Genomic DNA, 17,153 nt, shown 5'->3' with positions numbered 1-17,153 from the left:
ATAATTAATTATAATTTCAATTTTAAGATGATATCAACATTCTTACCACTAGATTGTCGGGTATCTTATTTATCGCATGTCCACTTTGCGCAAACCAGCAACATTCGTTGGGTAAAATGCGCGAAACTAGTTGTCCATTTTCTGTGATTCCATGAAAAGCATTGGTTCCTAGGATTTTATTGGATGTCGATGGAAAGGGAAACAGCAAGGGAGTCGTCAGGTAGGCTTCTGGGATCAACTGGGAAAAATAAGACTAGTGAGACTGGGCTCTTTCATTTTATCTTTACTGTCGCATAGACATCCGTTTATTCTTGTCATACTGCTCGCGATCGTCCCAATCGAATGAGAGTAAAGCATACATTTTGCGATGAGATGAATCTTTACATCCATCTCGTATCACAGGACGATTATACCGCAAATGCCAATTCAACTTTGTATTTCTTTTATTTATTTTGAAAGCATGCGCGTTAATATTTTCTGCATCGGAAAAAACTTGACATTTGTGGTACCTATTTCGCATAAAACGTTGTAGGTCTGTTATAGGTCGGTTTGTTTTATCTCTTTTTAGCTACCGTTGCTTATGATATTGCGCATCACACAGTGTACATTTACGTTCTTCTGATTAATTAAACAGTACCCCCTTATTTGTAAAGGTTACTCGCATCTTTCAATATGCACAGTACATCGACGCCAAAAAGACGATTTCTTTACGACGTCAAATACTATCGATATCTAGTTTAGATTACTTCAATCTCTCCGTCCTACGGATATAACGTCATTCTTTTTCGTTATGATATTTTTATATGCACGCTTTGATTCGACAATTGTCTAAATATGTTTTTGATAAGGCGTGATTATGTTTATTCTCCGTTGCAAGAAGTGGAATATATTTTTAATTATATTATATACTTTCATATGTGTCACGCTTTATTCTGCAGAATATATTCCACGTTTCTCGAAGCGGAAAGTATTTTTTTTTTCACTCGCGAGCGATCGCGCGAACAGAATGAGGGAGGTTTCTTTTACGCGACCATACATCGTAGGACGTAAGCGCGACGGTGAACGCGACATAAAAGTTTCTCGTAATTTGGTCCCATCATAGGTACAGGGTATCCGGCACGAATTTATCCCGAATTAACTGGTCAGTAGACTAGACGCAAGTTACAGATATTAGCGCGTATTAATAATCTGCCAGCGAAACACTATTGAATCATTGGACAAAATAGAGTATGCGAGATTGACATAACGAGAAATAAATATACAAGCTTAAATACAATCGCGTTTAAATAAAATAAAATATAATATACCGCTTAATTAAAACACTCTTAGCATTGATTAACTCTTTAAATTTAATGAGCAATATATAAATTATAATATATTGCCTAAATATATATAAACATATATAAGAAATGTTTATAATTGATAAATGTTAATTAATTCCAGAACAGGGTCGATTCTTTTTCTTTCTCTTTCTCTAAAAGAAGTCTAGGCGCAGATTCTTAATACGAACCACCGTGCATTATCCCTTCGCAATTATTTTCCAGAAGCGGAAAAACGTTTCGACTTTCCGGCTTCTAACGCTCGCAGGCGTGTATCACTTTTATTTGATCGTTTCTCCGCGCGGCAATACGTACTCATCTAAAGAATCTACTAAATAACTTATTCTCTTCGTCGCGCGTATTCGTTCCTTCACATATTACACACGAGTATTATATATATATATATATATATATATATATATATATTTATATATATTTATATTTATATGTATAATCGCTCTCGTCGACGTAAATAACACCGACGGCATCTAACAACAGTGATGGAAGGTGCCGATCGACTACGGATCATCTCGGCATTAATTATTTTTGATTACATCTTCCTTTTGGCATACGAGACGCGGTGTATCGTGCTCTGCTTTGATTCTCGATAAGGCGAGAGAACTCGACGAGAACTCCCCGACGCGTCCCCGATCCTCTGGAAGGCACAATCTCGACGAACGTTCGCAGTTTGTCGGGACGTTTCGTACGCCAACATCGATCCCCGACAGCTTTCGCTAATCGATGCACTTGCATTCGCTACGCATGACACGCGTGTCCCGCTTTTCCTTTCCGAGCGGCGCTATAGGTTTCGACAGAGGTTTCGTTATCGGAGACAAGTCCAGGAATTGAAGCCGATATAATTACCAGCTCAATATCTAATATTATAAGAGACGATTCTATTAATTATCGGAAATGTCATTGTCACGTGTAAGAGTCTTGCGAGGGTTTTAAAAATTCAAATGCACGCAGCAAACTGTAGCGGTTGCAATTTCTGAATGAGTCTCCTTCATTGGCATATGTAACACAAAGTATGGACACTTCTTCGTCACTGAAATCTGCTACACATCAAAACTACCATAACGTTACACTCGTAACTTATATCTATCGGAAATGCAATATACTGCCGTTCAACCTCATCGCAATCTGTCACGCGTCGGAAAGCTACGGGAACCGCTTTAGCCTAAGAAAAGACAAGAACAACGTCCTCCTGGAGTCGATCCGCGGGCGGTACTCCGTATCGCATCAGTGGCATTCGTCATAATTCCTCGGAAACGACGCTAACAAATATTGGACGTAAACCCTTCCAATTATAACAAAAAAATTCTATCAATTTTCCCCAAAACCTCGCGGCACCTTCGAAGAAAGCGACGAGGGAGGACGAATGTCGCCGAGACGATACGCCAGACCGCTTAAATTTCGCTACCTATAGCACCTACGTGCGGACTGTGCCAGCGCGGCGCCGCCGGCTGTCCGCAGTAAGCGCCGACGGCGTAAGCCTGGCCATCCTCGGCGTCGAAGATCTTCGAGGACGTGGTGGCCGCGACGGCCGCGGCGGCCGCCGCTGCAGCGGCCGTCGCCGCCGTAGCCGCGGTCGCGGCCGTCGCGGCCGCCGCAGCCGCGGCCGCGGCCGCGGCCGCGCTCCCCGTCGCCTCCGGCGGCGGACGTTCCTTACTTACGTCGCCGTCGTCGCCGCCGTCGTCGCCGGCGTCCCCGCCGCCTCCGCTGCCGCCACCGGTGCCGGTCTCGCCCACCATGTTGACGAAGAACTCGGATCGGGAGAATCTGCCGATCTCCGTGGAGCCGAAGGCCTGGTGGAAGCCTGGGAGCGGCTGCTTGGATACGGGCCTCCTCTTCGCCTCGAATCGCTCGCTCGAGTGCCGGGACTCGCGCTGCTCCTTCTCGCGGGAAACTGTGCCTTCCTGCGGCTGAAATTGGCGCGGTTATTGGTGAATTGTAATTGTGATGGGTGAAACAGGTGTTTGCGGGAGAATGCAATATTGCGGGGGTTGTACCGTAGAGGTTGGCACGAGTTCGTCGAGAGATACTCCGGAGTTTGCCTCCCATCTGGTCCCGTCGTCCTCCTCGCGCCGATTCATCGTCGTCGTCGAGTCTATGACGGAGTCCACGGATGAGTCCAGCAATCTTGGCATCTGTATAGATAATTCGATATTGATTCTCGGGGGAGATTAAATTGATATAAAGTTTGACGGAGTCGCAATTTTCCGCACTGAGAAAAATCGTTTGATTGTACCAACAAGACCGTATATGATTGAAGGCATTTGGGTTAAATCAAACAAGAATTTCTAGTTATCATGATAAGACTCGATTTTTTTATAACTAGAACATTTAATAGATTTATTTTCTGGTTGAATCTATAAAATTTCTTGTTACATTAATTTCTTTGCTTGCTTCTTAACTTAACTCGTATTCAATATTTGCCATGAAATGTATATAAAGAACTAATATTAACGTTAAATCCAAAGTATATTTTTTTTCTCTTATGAACAGTAGTACCAGAAAGAGGACACTAGCTCTCTGATTGTGTGTGTTTAAGCTGCATCCTCTTCTTGCATTACTGTTTATCGGTTTAATTTCTGACAAACTGAATTGAAAATAATTTATTCAATAATCTGGATTGAATTTATCCAATAATCTTGTTGGAATTCAGAATATTAAGCAGACTTTTGAGATTAGATGGACAAAATTTTTAGTATTATTAACCAGAAAATTTGATAAATTTAACAGGAAGAAATTAATCAGATTCATCTGATAATTCCTACAAGAATTCTGGTTTGTCCATTTTCCAACAGACATACTGGTTGAATCTACCAGAATTCTAATTAATGCAACCAGATTTTTTTCTCAGTGCGCTATTTTTTTTGCTGTAATTTATAATATCTATTCGTGCTATGTAAAATTATTTTATCAACACTTTACTGAGGAATAATGCAGTATTCATTTTTGTATACCTGATGCTCCGGTAACGGATAAGACGCGCGGATGTTATCAATGTTTAATTTTCTCGGAGCGTAACTCATCTGCGACGCATCTTCCGAAAACGCGCAGTGCCTGGTTGGCGTACGATCCCGTAAGAAAACTGCATGTCGCGGACCTCGAATCGTCGCGTTGTGGGCCACGAGCGGGACATCTAAAACAACATGTCGTATAACGAAGAGAAAAACAGATCGTACAAGATATTTCGTAGATATTACACGCGACACACCGCTCGATTAATGCAATTATTTCGCGCGTAAACACGCATGATTAATGTTATGAATTAAACGATAAAATTACGCGCGACATGGAAGAATAAATTGGACGTAAGACTTACGTGGTAGCACGCCCGGGCAAAATTGGCCCCATGGACCGTGCGTGTGTCCATGCGCGTTTGTATTCTGGACATTCGGGTGAAGAATGCCACCCATTTGCGGTGACGGATGCGGCGTCCTCGGATGTGGATGAGGGCTCACGCTATTCTGCAATCAGACATATCAGGCGATTTTCGCAAACGTGACAATCTAGCGAGAAAACTGCCTGTTCATATTTCGCTACATAAAGTACACAGAAATTAAAAAGCGCCTCGACTTTATTCACGAAAGGCCCAGAAATCGTATTAAAAAAAAGTAAAAAAAATTAATAAACGAAATATTTATGTGTCAAAATCGAAAGCGATTACTTGATAAGGATGCCACTTCTGGCCGTCGACAAAATCGGCGTACTCCGCAGCGGATTCCTGCCGTCGAATCTCCCTCTCCGCAGCCGCGATATCCGGCGAGTAGCCGTTGGAGGCAAACGCCTGATTTCTTTGGTCCTTGATGGGCTTGTCGAGATCGCGTTGCTGCTGATGCATCGCGCCCATCGCCTGGAGCCTCTCGATCGGATCGCCGCACACGTTTCCGTACCAGTCGCCGATTCGCGGCGAGTGCGTCGGTTTCAGGCCGCGATTCGCGGCCTGGTACCAGGACTCCTGATGGGGACTCACGTTCGGACCCATGGGCACGGACGCGCAATCGAAACGGTGATGTTGGTTGAGGAATTCGCCGGAAATCGCGGACGCGCCGCCGCCGATCGTGCGCGCGTTTGCGTTCGCGATCGCGCTCTGCAGGATTGATCGGCGCGACAGCTCGCGAGTCTGCTCGCGCATCGCCTTTCGCAACCTCGCCTCCTTTGGGTTGTACACGTAATCTGCGGAAAACATACACGGGATCGTTATTAACACGAAAGAAACGTCACGCTGAGTCTCTTGTGGCCTGTCCTCGAATATTTACATGTAATACAGAAAAGAGAGAATACCACTTTGATGAATTTTTAGAAGATATCGAAAGAGGCGAGATTTTTCAGAAGATCTTTAAGACGTGTTATGACGCATGCATGTTGAAATCTCATCATGTATGCGTAATAAATCGCGTTGAATTAGTTGTTTTTTAATTTTCTAGGATTTTATTTTCTCTAAAAATTCAAAAATGTAGAGAAATTTTCAAATTTCCCCAGCATCTAACAATTCAATTAATTTTGAAATCAAATACTTTTTTAATATTATATTTTTTTGTCCTATACTTGTAGATAACTTTTAGGATTTTATTTTTTCTGAAAATTCAAAAATGCCAAGAAATTTTCAAATTTCCCCAGCATCTAGCAATTTAATTAATTTTGAAATCAAATATTTTTCAATATTATATTTTTTGCCCTGTACTTATAGATATTTTTTTATTTTATATTTAAATGCCTACATTTTTTAGACATTTTTTATTAAACAATCATTTCGAGGAACAAAAAGGAAACAACATAATTATCTATTGTTCACATAGTTTATATGTATGTAATGTGTTTAAAGCAAGATTATGGTGAATGACCGATGCATATTGCATTTTACATTTTTTGCGGTAATCTACCTGTCGGATATGTGGAAGGTATCGTCCCGTTGTATCGAGCGTTAATGTCGATCGCGTTAGAGATCGGCGCGGTTTCGTAGCCGCCGTACGCCGCGCTACCATTATCGTAACAAAAGTACTGCTGCTGTTGCTGCTGCTGCTGATAAAAGTGACTACCTGCCGCGTAAGCCTCGATGTAATTGCAGCAGTCCATCTCTGCGCGATTATGATTCCTTACGTATCGATCTAGATCTCGTCTGCCAGCGACACGCTTAGGCTACGCTTCTCTCGTCGGGCTTATGTTAGACATCCAAGTGAGAGAGCTCAATCTAGATCCATCTCGGCTACAATGTATCGCAACGTGAACATCCAAAGACCAAGCTCTGATACTTTGATCGACGAACGCGTCTCTGAAATATTTTCCCTCGATGTTCCCGAAAATTGCGCTGTTGGTACTTTTCATGATAGCACGCGAATCATCAAAGTTAGTCGGACTTGGCGACTGCTCGACATCTTGATCAATCTCGATATTAATTCGCACATGTATATTTCCTTTCTATTGTCTTAGTGTCTAAAGGAGGGTCTGTGGGAATCCTCGTCGAGTCTTGGCGACTTTACGCATCGTACAGAGATGTAAACACAGATATGTAAACACTCGGTGTAACGACGCGAATGATGCTGGGATCTTGGCCAATCTCGCGCTCTTCGCCAGTCGACACGCTCGACAAAACTTCAGCCCTCGCGCCTTCAGGTCTTTCGAGAGTCCAAGCGCACCGAACGCGCGGGAAAGAAACGAGACGCGCGATCGCACCAATACTCGTCGGCGAGAGAGTCGCGCTCCCCGCGAGGGAGCCCGATCGATATCTCGATTTCGCGGGTCCGCGTCTCGCGCCTCTCGCGAATATAAACACTGGCCGCGCGCGACCGGCGTTCCTCCAGTCTCTGCGTTCTACAGCGTCGGAAGGACTCCTCGTCCTCACTGCGAGGTCGCCGGACGCTTACGTGGGTGGGCCGTGCGACAGTCAGGAGGCATCGTTCGATCCATCTCCCGCATTCCATCGGGAAGATTCAGCGTTCGCGGTTCCGTCGACGCCGACCTCCTCCTCGTCGTCGTCGTCGTCGTCGCTGCCATCGTCTTCGGGGATGATCGACTCGCCGGAATCAGTGCGCGTCGCGATCGCCGATCGCGCCGACTGTCAACCCCCGGACGCCGTCGATCGCCGCGCGCGCAACGTCAACGACAAATCGTCGCGAGTTCGCGCGCGGTCGCGATCCGGCGTGTCCGGTGGGCCGCGCCATGCTCGCTGCAGCCGCGGCGAGATCGATGACAGAAGCTGCGCTCCCGTTGCACCTGCTGCACGTCTTGCGCACTTTTACTCCGACGAGCGAGCGCGGCCTTCTTTCGCGTCGTCGACGAACTCGATCTTTTCGTTTGGATTCTTTCTTTTTTTTTTTTTCTCGTTTCGATCGATTGGATCTTCCTCGCGAAAGATTGACGGTTCGTTTCGGCTCGCAAAACTGTCGTGGAACGCCTTCGTCTTTCCGTTGACGCCCGCTCTAATTTGCTCTCACTGTTAATTAGTCACTTGACCTAGTCCACGCGACGCACATCGATTAGTCGGTTCGGAGACGCGATTTTCCACGCTTTCATTTCCCCGCGAAATACTCGTCGTTATTTATCTTTCTCCCGAAGTTCCTCTTTTACGAAGAGAGAGAGAGGATCCTAATCAATTTTCAAGTTACCAAGTACGCTCCTTTGCTAATTACATATCGTTTCTCTCTTGTTTTCCGATAAATATCTATCTACGCTATTATCACAACGATCACCGCGCTTCTATTTACTACGATAAGCAAAGGAGCGCGCTTTCGAGCCCCGCTTCGGTGCGTTTCGCTCTCGATTTTGGGGGCGCGCAACGACCCATTTACTTGTCTGTTATCCCGCCGTCTGTGTCACGCTGTCACTCGCGCGGCGAGAGGGAGAAAGAGAGAAAACGGACACGTTACGAAGAGGCGGGCGGACGCGCGCGCGCGCGTGCCGCAAGCGGGAACACGGGAGGCCCCGCGTTCTTCCCTCGCGGTGCACTTGGGTCGCACTGATTTCACCCGGCGGCAGCGGCCGCGGCGGCGGCGACGGTGACGGTGGTGGCGGCGGCGGCGCCGCGACGAATTTACGTGCGTTTCGTCATCGACGAGCCGGAGTGCCGCGAAAGGGGATGCACGAGCGTGGAGGGCGCCTACCCCACCCTCTTCGCGGGCGTCGCGAGGTGCGCCGCGGGACGGGGGGCTCGCAGGTGGAGAAAACAGTGGCGGATTTATCGATAAACGACCAAGGAGGGTTCCGCATTTTATTCCACGGGTGCACCCTCTTGGGGATTATCGTCGCGTAATCATATGTCTCTCGCAGATGTATCTTTTCGATGATAAATGACGATCTCTGAGGTTGACGTCATCTTGATTTTGGAATCATTAGTGGCGTAAATAGAAGAGATTATCGTAATTATGCGCGTAGACTTGATATTGTCTCGCTCGGGGTTTCCCAGGCTCTAAATCCGCCACTGATAGGGCAAGGTGGAGGAAGAGGGACGAGGGGTGCCGGCGGGATTCTCCTCTTCTCTTCCACCGTCGTTGCCTTCTTCAACGGCTTCAAGCCGGAGCACCCTCGTGCAATGCTCTCGCATCGACGCAGTTCCGCAAGCGGCGTACGGCGTTCGCCTCGCCTCGCCTCGCCTCGCGCGAGTCGATAATTCGTCTCTCACTCCCGGTTGTCGGATTTGAGGGTGCGTCGCTTCGACCGGAGCGCGGAGGATCGTTCCGGAGAGAGCGGCGGAGCGATCGAAGAGGATTAACTCGAAGCCGCGTCGATCGGAGCGGCTGTATCCGCGTTAGTCGAGCAACGCGCCAGACGCTCGACATATGTCTCATTATTGCGGAATTATGCACGACGCGTCCATTCAGCGCAATTTCCCAATTCCCCGATTACTTTCCCCTAATTGTCTCGCACGCTTGTCCATGCCCGACGATATCCTACATCAATCTGACGAGCAAAATCCTCGATTTTCTCTCTCTCTCTCTCTCTCCACCCCTTCGGCCTCATTCGCGCACAGGCAGTTTCGCGCGTCGGCAGGCGCGACGGCGCGTTTCGTCGCGTTTCGCGCGACCGAGATTAATCGCGTCGCCGCGCGCCGCCGATTAAATATTCTCCCATTATCATCGTTTTGCTGATCCACGCGCATCGAGAACGATCCGAGAACAACGCATCGACGAGCCTCCCTCTTCGCGCGCCCGACACCCCTTTGCTCCCCTCACCCTCTCCCGCGCCTCTCGCCCTCTCTCTCGCTCCCATCGGCGTTCACGTCGGTGTGGATCGATGACCGGCGATCAGCCCGGTGCACGCCGCGACACTCCACCGTCGGCTCGTCGTGCACCGCCTGGATGCAGGGGCCTCGACATTTTGACGGCTTCTCTCGGCGCGACCTACTGCGCGCCAGCCACCCCCTTTGCTCTCTCCCATCCCTCGCTTCTCTCTTTCTCTCGCTCCTCGACCCTCCCCCTCGGTAGCGACCCTCTCGCTCTTCGCCGGCCACCCTCGCCCCCTCCCCCCTCTGCCGGTCCACCCTCGCTCTCCGCATTTCGCACGCGCGCAGATGCACGTGAATTCGGTCGACGCGTTTCGTCGATGTCCGACGGCGCAGAACGCATCGATGCGGTCTCGCCGCTTCCCGGTGATCTTAATTGACCACTCGGGACGGACGCCCGACCTCCCCCTTCCCCCCCCCTTCCTTCACTCTCCTTCCTCCCCGCGACTGAAATTGGCATCGATTACATTATCGGCGGATGGTTGAAAACGAGGACGAGAGAATTGCGCCGGTGCCTGTTGCGAGCGAGCGTTTCGAAAAAGCCGGGATGATGTGATAAAACTTGAAAATGGGAGAAGTGAAGTTTAATATCGTTACGATAAATCATAAAGCGTTGAAGGCAATCAATCGACGAGGATACGATTATACACTCGCTCTCGATTTAATTTTTATAATTATTGTCGCGTATTTATCAAATATATCCCGATTAGTATTATTTATATATTGATGATTTACTCGTCAAAATAAGGTGATTGTGAATAGTATTAATCTGCATAATTAGAATTTATTTAATTTATTTAATTGTATCGCGCTTGATTTTTTATGCTTATTCTATCAGAAAAAATTATTTCAAAGTTATGTAAAAAAGAATATGTAATATAATTATAATAAAATATCACGTACAAATGAAATGAATCGTGTAAAAAGTAAAATTATAAAAATCGATTCGCTAATATCTGCATCGGGAGAAGGACAATTTGCGGTTTGCTCGAAGAAACGAAGGATCTGAACAGTACCGGCTGCGAGAGACACGGACAAAAATAATACGTATCGATCTAACGGGTTAACTATCTTTACTATCCCTCCAGCGACGCAGCCCTATAATCGGTTTAAAAAATTGGTCACTCGAACTACTTTCTCGACAGCTTTATGCTCTTTTTATACCTAAAGATTATTGAGAAGATTTTACAATAAATTAAAAAAAATATATTTGAAGGAATATATGTATATATTTGATATTTATAGGCTTTTCTTTTTTCGCACAAAAGTTAGGAGAAAATAATCGCAGGTTGACAGAATTTTAATTTAGGAAGCAAGATCCACTATTATTGCAATTTTCGCAAATAAAAAGGGATATTCAAAATCGACGACTAGCATATCAAACGTTTCCCTCGCGACGCTCGACAGCAATGTCAAATATATGTAGCATAATCGCGCTCGTTCTCTCGCACGTTTACTCGTTCGTCTTCGGTGGGTGTAGATAGTTAGATAGGTAGGTAGTAGGTAGGTGGAAGTATAGAGAGAAAGCCTGTGGTCATGTATCGGGCAGGTTCCTAGAGTCGTGTCGCAATCAATACCTCCGGTACTCTCTCTCCGCCGTTCCCACCCGCGCGTTCTCCCCGCGTCACTCACCCGAGAATATTTCTCTCCGCTCGCCACCCTGTACCTCGACCCGCAAAACTCGCATCCACTCCGCGTCCTCCCTTCTTGCCGCGAGAATCGCTCACGCTCGTCGTCGCCGACCTAGAATCGCGGTACCCGCCCCCCCGATTTTTCTCTACCCCCTGTGATTGATATAAATTTTAAACAAAAATCTGACGTTTTCGTTTGGAAATATGAGATATATATATATATATATATATATATATATATATATATATTTCTATTTAAATGCATAATATTCTTTTCCTTAGACGGAGAAAACATGAATGATGGCGACGGGGCTGAGTTTGCGGGTCTGAATCAGGGAAGATCTTCGGGGGTGGATGGACTTTTCGCTTTTCATCGGCTGATAACGCGAGTCGACTTATCGCCGGCAATCGATATTATCTAATCTAGCTCGACTATTTTTAGAGCGCGGCCCGACACTTTGGCACATCGTGCACGCGGCGCAAAAAAATGGGATTATCTAATTCGAACGGTCTATCGATTCGCGAGAGTCTACGAAACATTTCGGTTTTTTATCGACACATTCTTATCCGCGTTATCCTTCGCATCGATCCATCTTTGCAAGGATGGGAAAATCCGTATCTGCGGAGAGCACATTATGCGTGATCAGATAAATCAGGAAATTTCGACGTGATCCGCCAGATACGTGAAAATGAGATCGGATTAAGGAAAGATATTGGAGCAGGACGTACCAGGATATTTCCTCTTATGCTCCCTGTCTACCTCACGCGCCAGTGCGAAATACTTCTCCTTCATGTCCTTTGACATATTTTTCCAAAAGATGCCCAATCTAAAAGAGTAAAAAGAACAAAGCGTTTTATTCTCAAAATACAATCTCAACATCTTTAAATAATCTCACAAATTTATTCCTCAAAAAATATAGCAAGAAATTAGTATGTAAATTTATTATATAAATTAAATAGTTATTATATAAATTAAAAAAGAAAGACCCTTTCAAGATTTAAAATTAATTTAAAATCGAGAAATTCTTCATGGTTAAAGTTTGATGGTTAAAGTTAACTGAAACGAGTATCTTTCTTTGAAAAAAAGGACTAGCCTGACGCTGATGTCCTTGTTGGATTCTTGGGGATTCTCGGCGGCAAATTTTCGTCGCCATTCATTGGCGAAGAGCATAAAGGCGTTCGCCGGCCTCGGAATCTTGCGCTTAACTCCAAGCGTCGTCGCATCCGCAAGTCCTCTACCATCGATGCATAACAACGTCGGGATGCCGGCGCTTTTGCGTCCGGGCGATCGATTCACCTGCTGCCGCTGCTGTTGCTGCGGAAAAATCTTGTCCGCCTCGCGGTTGCCATGCGATATCTTCGGCTCGTCGGGAATGCGCTTTTCCTCCTCGTTCTCCTTGTCCTCATCGTCGTCGTTTTCTTCTCGAAAAGAATGCATCGAGGACCTAACATCGAGGAGGCTAATCTCATCATTGACCTTCTTTCTCTCCAGATACTCGCTGGAAACGGATGGTCCTGTTTCCGTTGCTGATACCACGACAATGATCTTTCTTTCGCGGTCGTTGATGCATCGCTTTTCTTCACAGATCTCATTTATTTCATCTGTGCATAGAGAATATTATTTAAATTCAATTTAACGATGAATTCTCTTCGGGAAAAATTTCATCAAATTTTAAAACTTTTCTAACATGTATATTTTATATTATTTATTATCCTCTATTTTGTTAATTATTTCATTGCTTTCTGAATTGATCTTTGAATATTAATTAACAATTTTGAAGTTTTCCTACTTTAAACTGTTTTAAAAACATTTCGCGCGAATGTTTCACGTTCTGCATTATTCAATGTGCATTTAGTTTCGACATGCGCGTTTCAGACGATTGTCGCGTCATGAAATGTTTAGGAGTCTAACTCAATTTTATACGCTTACCCTTTTCGTTGAAATTCAAGACACGTTCGCGAGTCTCCATAGCGATGAAAATTTGTCGCTTAAACTCGCCACCGAGGACCAACCTTCGCGCCGATTTGCGATATTGTTATGCCGGTTTAATAATGCACTCTTAAATCTTCCGATAATGGCGAAACATGACACACGAATGCAGGCATTCTTCTGTTGTCGTCGGCATCGCGTCGCTTGTTGAAAGCACGTAACGATGCACCGATCGTCTTATTTTGATCCTTCTGTCATCCAATGACGCTAATGAATTGCCAAAGAGAATAAAAGACGTCGCAAAAGACTCATAAATGTCACTTTTCGATTACTCGGTATAATTGTCATTTTTCCATTTTTTTGCATTATTTCCTTGTCATTTTCGTTTCTCGACATGATTTCTCAAGTTGTGAATATAGATCTTGATAAATGCACGTGTAGATCTAACAGTATAAACTATTACAAAATATTGTCGTTGAAAAGAAGCTGCACCGATATAGAAATCAAAGAAGCGTAAGCTTGACTTTTTACAAGAAAACGATTAGCTCCTTTATATTCTTGATAATATAGCTCGTGTCTACTATATTTGTTAGTTTCTTTATTAATAATATTTTTATAATATTAATGTAATTTCTTTACGATATATATAAATTCTCTTTCTTTCTCTGACAAAATTATATTCAATATTATAGTAACATTTTATGCAAAAATATAACAGCAAAGAGTGTATCACAAAATAGTGCTATTATTTTCTTTTAGATATCGACGATGCGCTGTACGATACAATCCCTTACAGCAAAAGAACGGAGGTGCCGAGGCGATTTTCGCCTTAGCAGCTGAAGCGTACGACGTGCTCTCAGATCCTCTTAGAAGAACCGTATATGATCAATACGGTGAAGAAGGGCTTAAAAATGGTGTATCGCGACCAGAAGGATTTGTGAAACCTTACGTCTATCACGGGGAACCAATGCGAACCTTTAGGTGAAATAGGAAACTATTGATTTTTTTGCAATTTTATTAAATTGAATTGTGAATTTATATATTTGTTTTTTATTTTGGTTTCACGACCAACATGATATTTTAAAGCATTTTTCTCTCGGAATTAATATTCTTTTTGAAATATGTATTTATTATATGCCCATTGTCAGGAGATTAAATATATAAATTAAACTATAATTATTTGATTTCCTATAAAAACAATTTTTGATACTTTAAATATTAATGTCATGTTATAAATTTTTAGAGAATTTTTTGCAGTTCAAGATCCCTATAATGATCTCTTGAATATTCTAAGTGAGCCTCAACCTCTATTCGAATTTCCTGAAGGTCGAGGTATTAAACGAAAAGAAGAACCCTTGATCAAAACTTTGTTTTTAACTCTTTCGGAGGTATAAAACTGATCTTTGCATTGTTCTTTATCTCTATATTCATTATTCTATATCTATTTATTTTTTCTTTTACTTTTCAAGAGAGAGAGAGACAGAGAGAGAGAGAGAGGTTGCAAATTATTTATGAATTGTCTCTTTCTTTCCTTTTAAATTATTTCCTTATTAATATTATATTAAGTTTCATAGAAGATAATAAAAATTAATTTAATATCTTAAACTTTATATAAATATATAAATGTACAAAAATAAAAAGCGAAGATAAGTATAATTGTATTTAGAACAACAGAAAATGCTTCGTGTAGGTATTTTTCGGTGGAATAAAAAAAATGAAAATTCAAAGATTGGTTTTGGTCGGCAACGATAAGTCAATTACTGTATCGATGGAAAAAATCTTGACGATACCTATTAAACCGGGGATTCCCCCAGGTACTAAAATACTATTTCCAGAAGAAGGTGATCAAGGACCCACAAAGATACCCGGTAAGTCTTTCCATTGTGTTCTTGAATTTGAGCTTACGACTATAAGGGTGGTCGCTTGAGTATGATTACAATTACAATAATAAAACAAATGGATTATTCCTTTGTTCATCAAGTTCTGCTTACAAGAGCAAATAATTCTTTATGTATAAAAAAGAATTAATTGATATAAATTTTAGATAAGATAAAAAAATATTTAATTTTAAAATAAAATATTTAATATAAATTCTTATTATATATTATTTAATTTTAAAATAATATTTAATATACATTTTAGATAAGATAAAATAATATTTAATTTTTCTCCTCTTATATCGTTATCAATATTAATCTTTACTAGTCGTATCCTCGATAGTTTTATTTTCCAGTCCTGTTAAGTTAAACGAAAAAATTTGCATGACGATTACGTCAATTCGTGATCAAATATAATATGATCAAATCGCACGTCGCGTCACATGACAATGCGACTTCCGTGGAATAAGGGTTAAAGATTAATCGTAACAAGGAATGATATCTTCACTAAGTCTAAGACACGTCAGTATAGCGGATGTTATCTTCGTCACGGAGGATCGGCCTCACGAAACGTTCCGGCGAGAGGGCTCGGACTTGCACACGACGGTCGATATCTTTCTAAGGGAAGCGCTGACCGGAACGGTGATCACGCTTAACACCGTCGACGACAGAACTCTTCGGATCCCGATAACATCGATCGTTGCGTACGAAAACCCGTTATAAGACCGCATCACGTTTGTCGTTCAACGTTACGCTATTTCTATCAATTTTCCCGGGACTAGTTTGCCTTGGACCAAAAAGAGTCTCCAAATATAAAATATTGCTCTCTATTTTGATATAAAAATAATCTATTAAAAGCAATTTTACGTTAACTTTTTTTACATTATTCGATTTTACACAATTTTCTTCCTTTATTTAATTGGGAGAATTAAACAGGTTTTATTTAAATCATCTTTTGCATCTCAAATCGCAGACCGGATTACATCAAACGTGTACCAGGCGAAGGTATGCCCTTCGTAGCAAATCCGAAGCAGAGAGGCGATCTGATACTGAGATTTAATATCGAGTTTCCGATTTATTTGCCGTTATTCAGTAAGAATCACATCAAGAAAGCTTTCGAAACGTCTCGTACGAACGTCAAGAATGCTGAGGATATTCATCGCCTTATATTGGCCAACAAGATGCGCAGAAACGTCGATGACAACATTTCATTACGACGAGGCGCGAATGATGAAGCGGAGCGATTAAAATTTATATGCGAAACGTGATTTCGGACTTTTGCAAATATATTTCGCACTTTATTTGATATGCATATTGATTCGACATTACTTACATTTCTCAACGTCGTAAATTCTGCAAGAAAATAAAAGTTACTCCAAATTTATTATCTCTGTGCGCAGTTGATTATTTTATTCCAATACATAATTAATACTTCTAGCTAAACTATTGTAAAATATAAATGATAAGGGCTGCGTTCAGCAGGATAAGCTGCTTTGCAACTGTTGTAAAATTCGTGAATTTGATTGATGTATTAAGATTTAGCCAAAAAAAATTAAGAGCCTACACGAATCAAATTTACGAATTTTACAACAGTTGCAAAGCAGCTTTTTCTGTTGAACGCAGCCGATGATAATTAATTATGATATTTAAAAGATAAATTAACAACAAAAAGACCAAGAACGTAGATGGTGTATATAAAATACCATTCGAAAATTATATTCATCTTTTTACGTTCATGCATTTAATTTTGTGACATATTATGCATCGATATAATTATATATGTATTGCAAACATATATTTTCTTATTTATATATCTTTTATATATTTTTATCAAAAACTAAAGCAAATTTAATTGATGTGGTATCATTTATGTGACTGTAAATTAGCCTGAATTTTTCTTTCCAACGCTAAAATAGCTGACGTCTGATATCATCGACCCTTAAATGAGCGATGTAAGCATTCCAGCATCAGCAGACCTAACATGCCTTTGAAGCGACCGCTCATTGTTGCACGATCTAACGGGTGTCTCCATCTTGTGGCATCTATTACTGATCCAACAAAACTCGTCCATCGGTATACTTTGAATTCTTACAAAATTTCATTCATCACAAGAGGATGATGGAAATACTTCATTCATGCATGACAGACGTGGGAAAATTCACGTGATAT

General features: G+C 42.7%; 2 protein-coding genes across 2 annotated transcripts; one reads left to right on the top strand and one right to left on the bottom strand.

The window, feature by feature from the left end:
- Positions 1 to 270: 270 nt before the first annotated feature.
- LOC105255503 lies at positions 271 to 9,636 on the bottom strand. The gene is made up of 6 exons (XM_025407509.1): positions 6,212 to 9,636; positions 4,996 to 5,504; positions 4,651 to 4,795; positions 4,289 to 4,467; positions 3,332 to 3,469; positions 271 to 3,244 (listed from the first exon to the last, which is right to left on the bottom strand). The coding sequence occupies exons 1-6, from the start codon at positions 6,402 to 6,404 to the stop codon at positions 2,729 to 2,731; spliced, it is 1,680 nt and encodes a 559-aa protein (XP_025263294.1). The 5' UTR covers positions 6,405 to 9,636; the 3' UTR covers positions 271 to 2,728.
- Positions 9,637 to 13,501: 3,865 nt separating this feature from the next.
- Positions 13,502 to 16,252, top strand: LOC105255505 (dnaJ homolog subfamily B member 13). Its single transcript, XM_020028860.2, has 6 exons — positions 13,502 to 13,620; positions 13,867 to 14,088; positions 14,351 to 14,495; positions 14,798 to 14,975; positions 15,517 to 15,688; positions 15,958 to 16,252. The coding sequence occupies exons 1-6, from the start codon at positions 13,502 to 13,504 to the stop codon at positions 16,250 to 16,252; spliced, it is 1,131 nt and encodes a 376-aa protein (XP_019884419.2).
- The last annotated feature ends 901 nt before the right edge of the window (positions 16,253 to 17,153 follow it).

The sequence above is a fragment of the Camponotus floridanus genome, unplaced genomic scaffold, assembly GCF_003227725.1.
Source record: "Camponotus floridanus strain SB8 unplaced genomic scaffold, Cflo_v7.5 scaffold18, whole genome shotgun sequence".
NCBI lineage: Eukaryota > Metazoa > Arthropoda > Insecta > Hymenoptera > Formicidae > Camponotus > Camponotus floridanus.
Note: the sequence above shows the minus strand (reverse complement) of the source record. Positions and strands in the feature narration are given on the sequence as shown.

Excerpts from the sequence above, each read along its gene's own strand:
- LOC105255503 (XM_025407509.1), bottom strand. The coding sequence starts at position 6,404 with ATGGACTGCTGCAATTACATCGAGGCTTACGCGGCAGGTAGTCACTTT. Across the intron at positions 5,505-6,211 it reads ACCTTCCACATATCCGACAG|ATTACGTGTACAACCCAAAG; the intron begins GTAGATTACCGC and ends TGTTTTCCGCAG. Across the intron at positions 4,468-4,650 it reads TTGCCCGGGCGTGCTACCAC|ATGTCCCGCTCGTGGCCCAC; the intron begins GTAAGTCTTACG and ends ATGTTGTTTTAG.
- LOC105255505 (XM_020028860.2), top strand. The coding sequence starts at position 13,502 with ATGATTTCTCAAGTTGTGAATATAGATCTTGATAAATGCACGTGTAGA. Across the intron at positions 14,089-14,350 it reads GAACCAATGCGAACCTTTAG|AGAATTTTTTGCAGTTCAAG; the intron begins GTGAAATAGGAA and ends ATAAATTTTTAG. Across the intron at positions 14,976-15,516 it reads AGGACCCACAAAGATACCCG|CGGATGTTATCTTCGTCACG; the intron begins GTAAGTCTTTCC and ends ACGTCAGTATAG.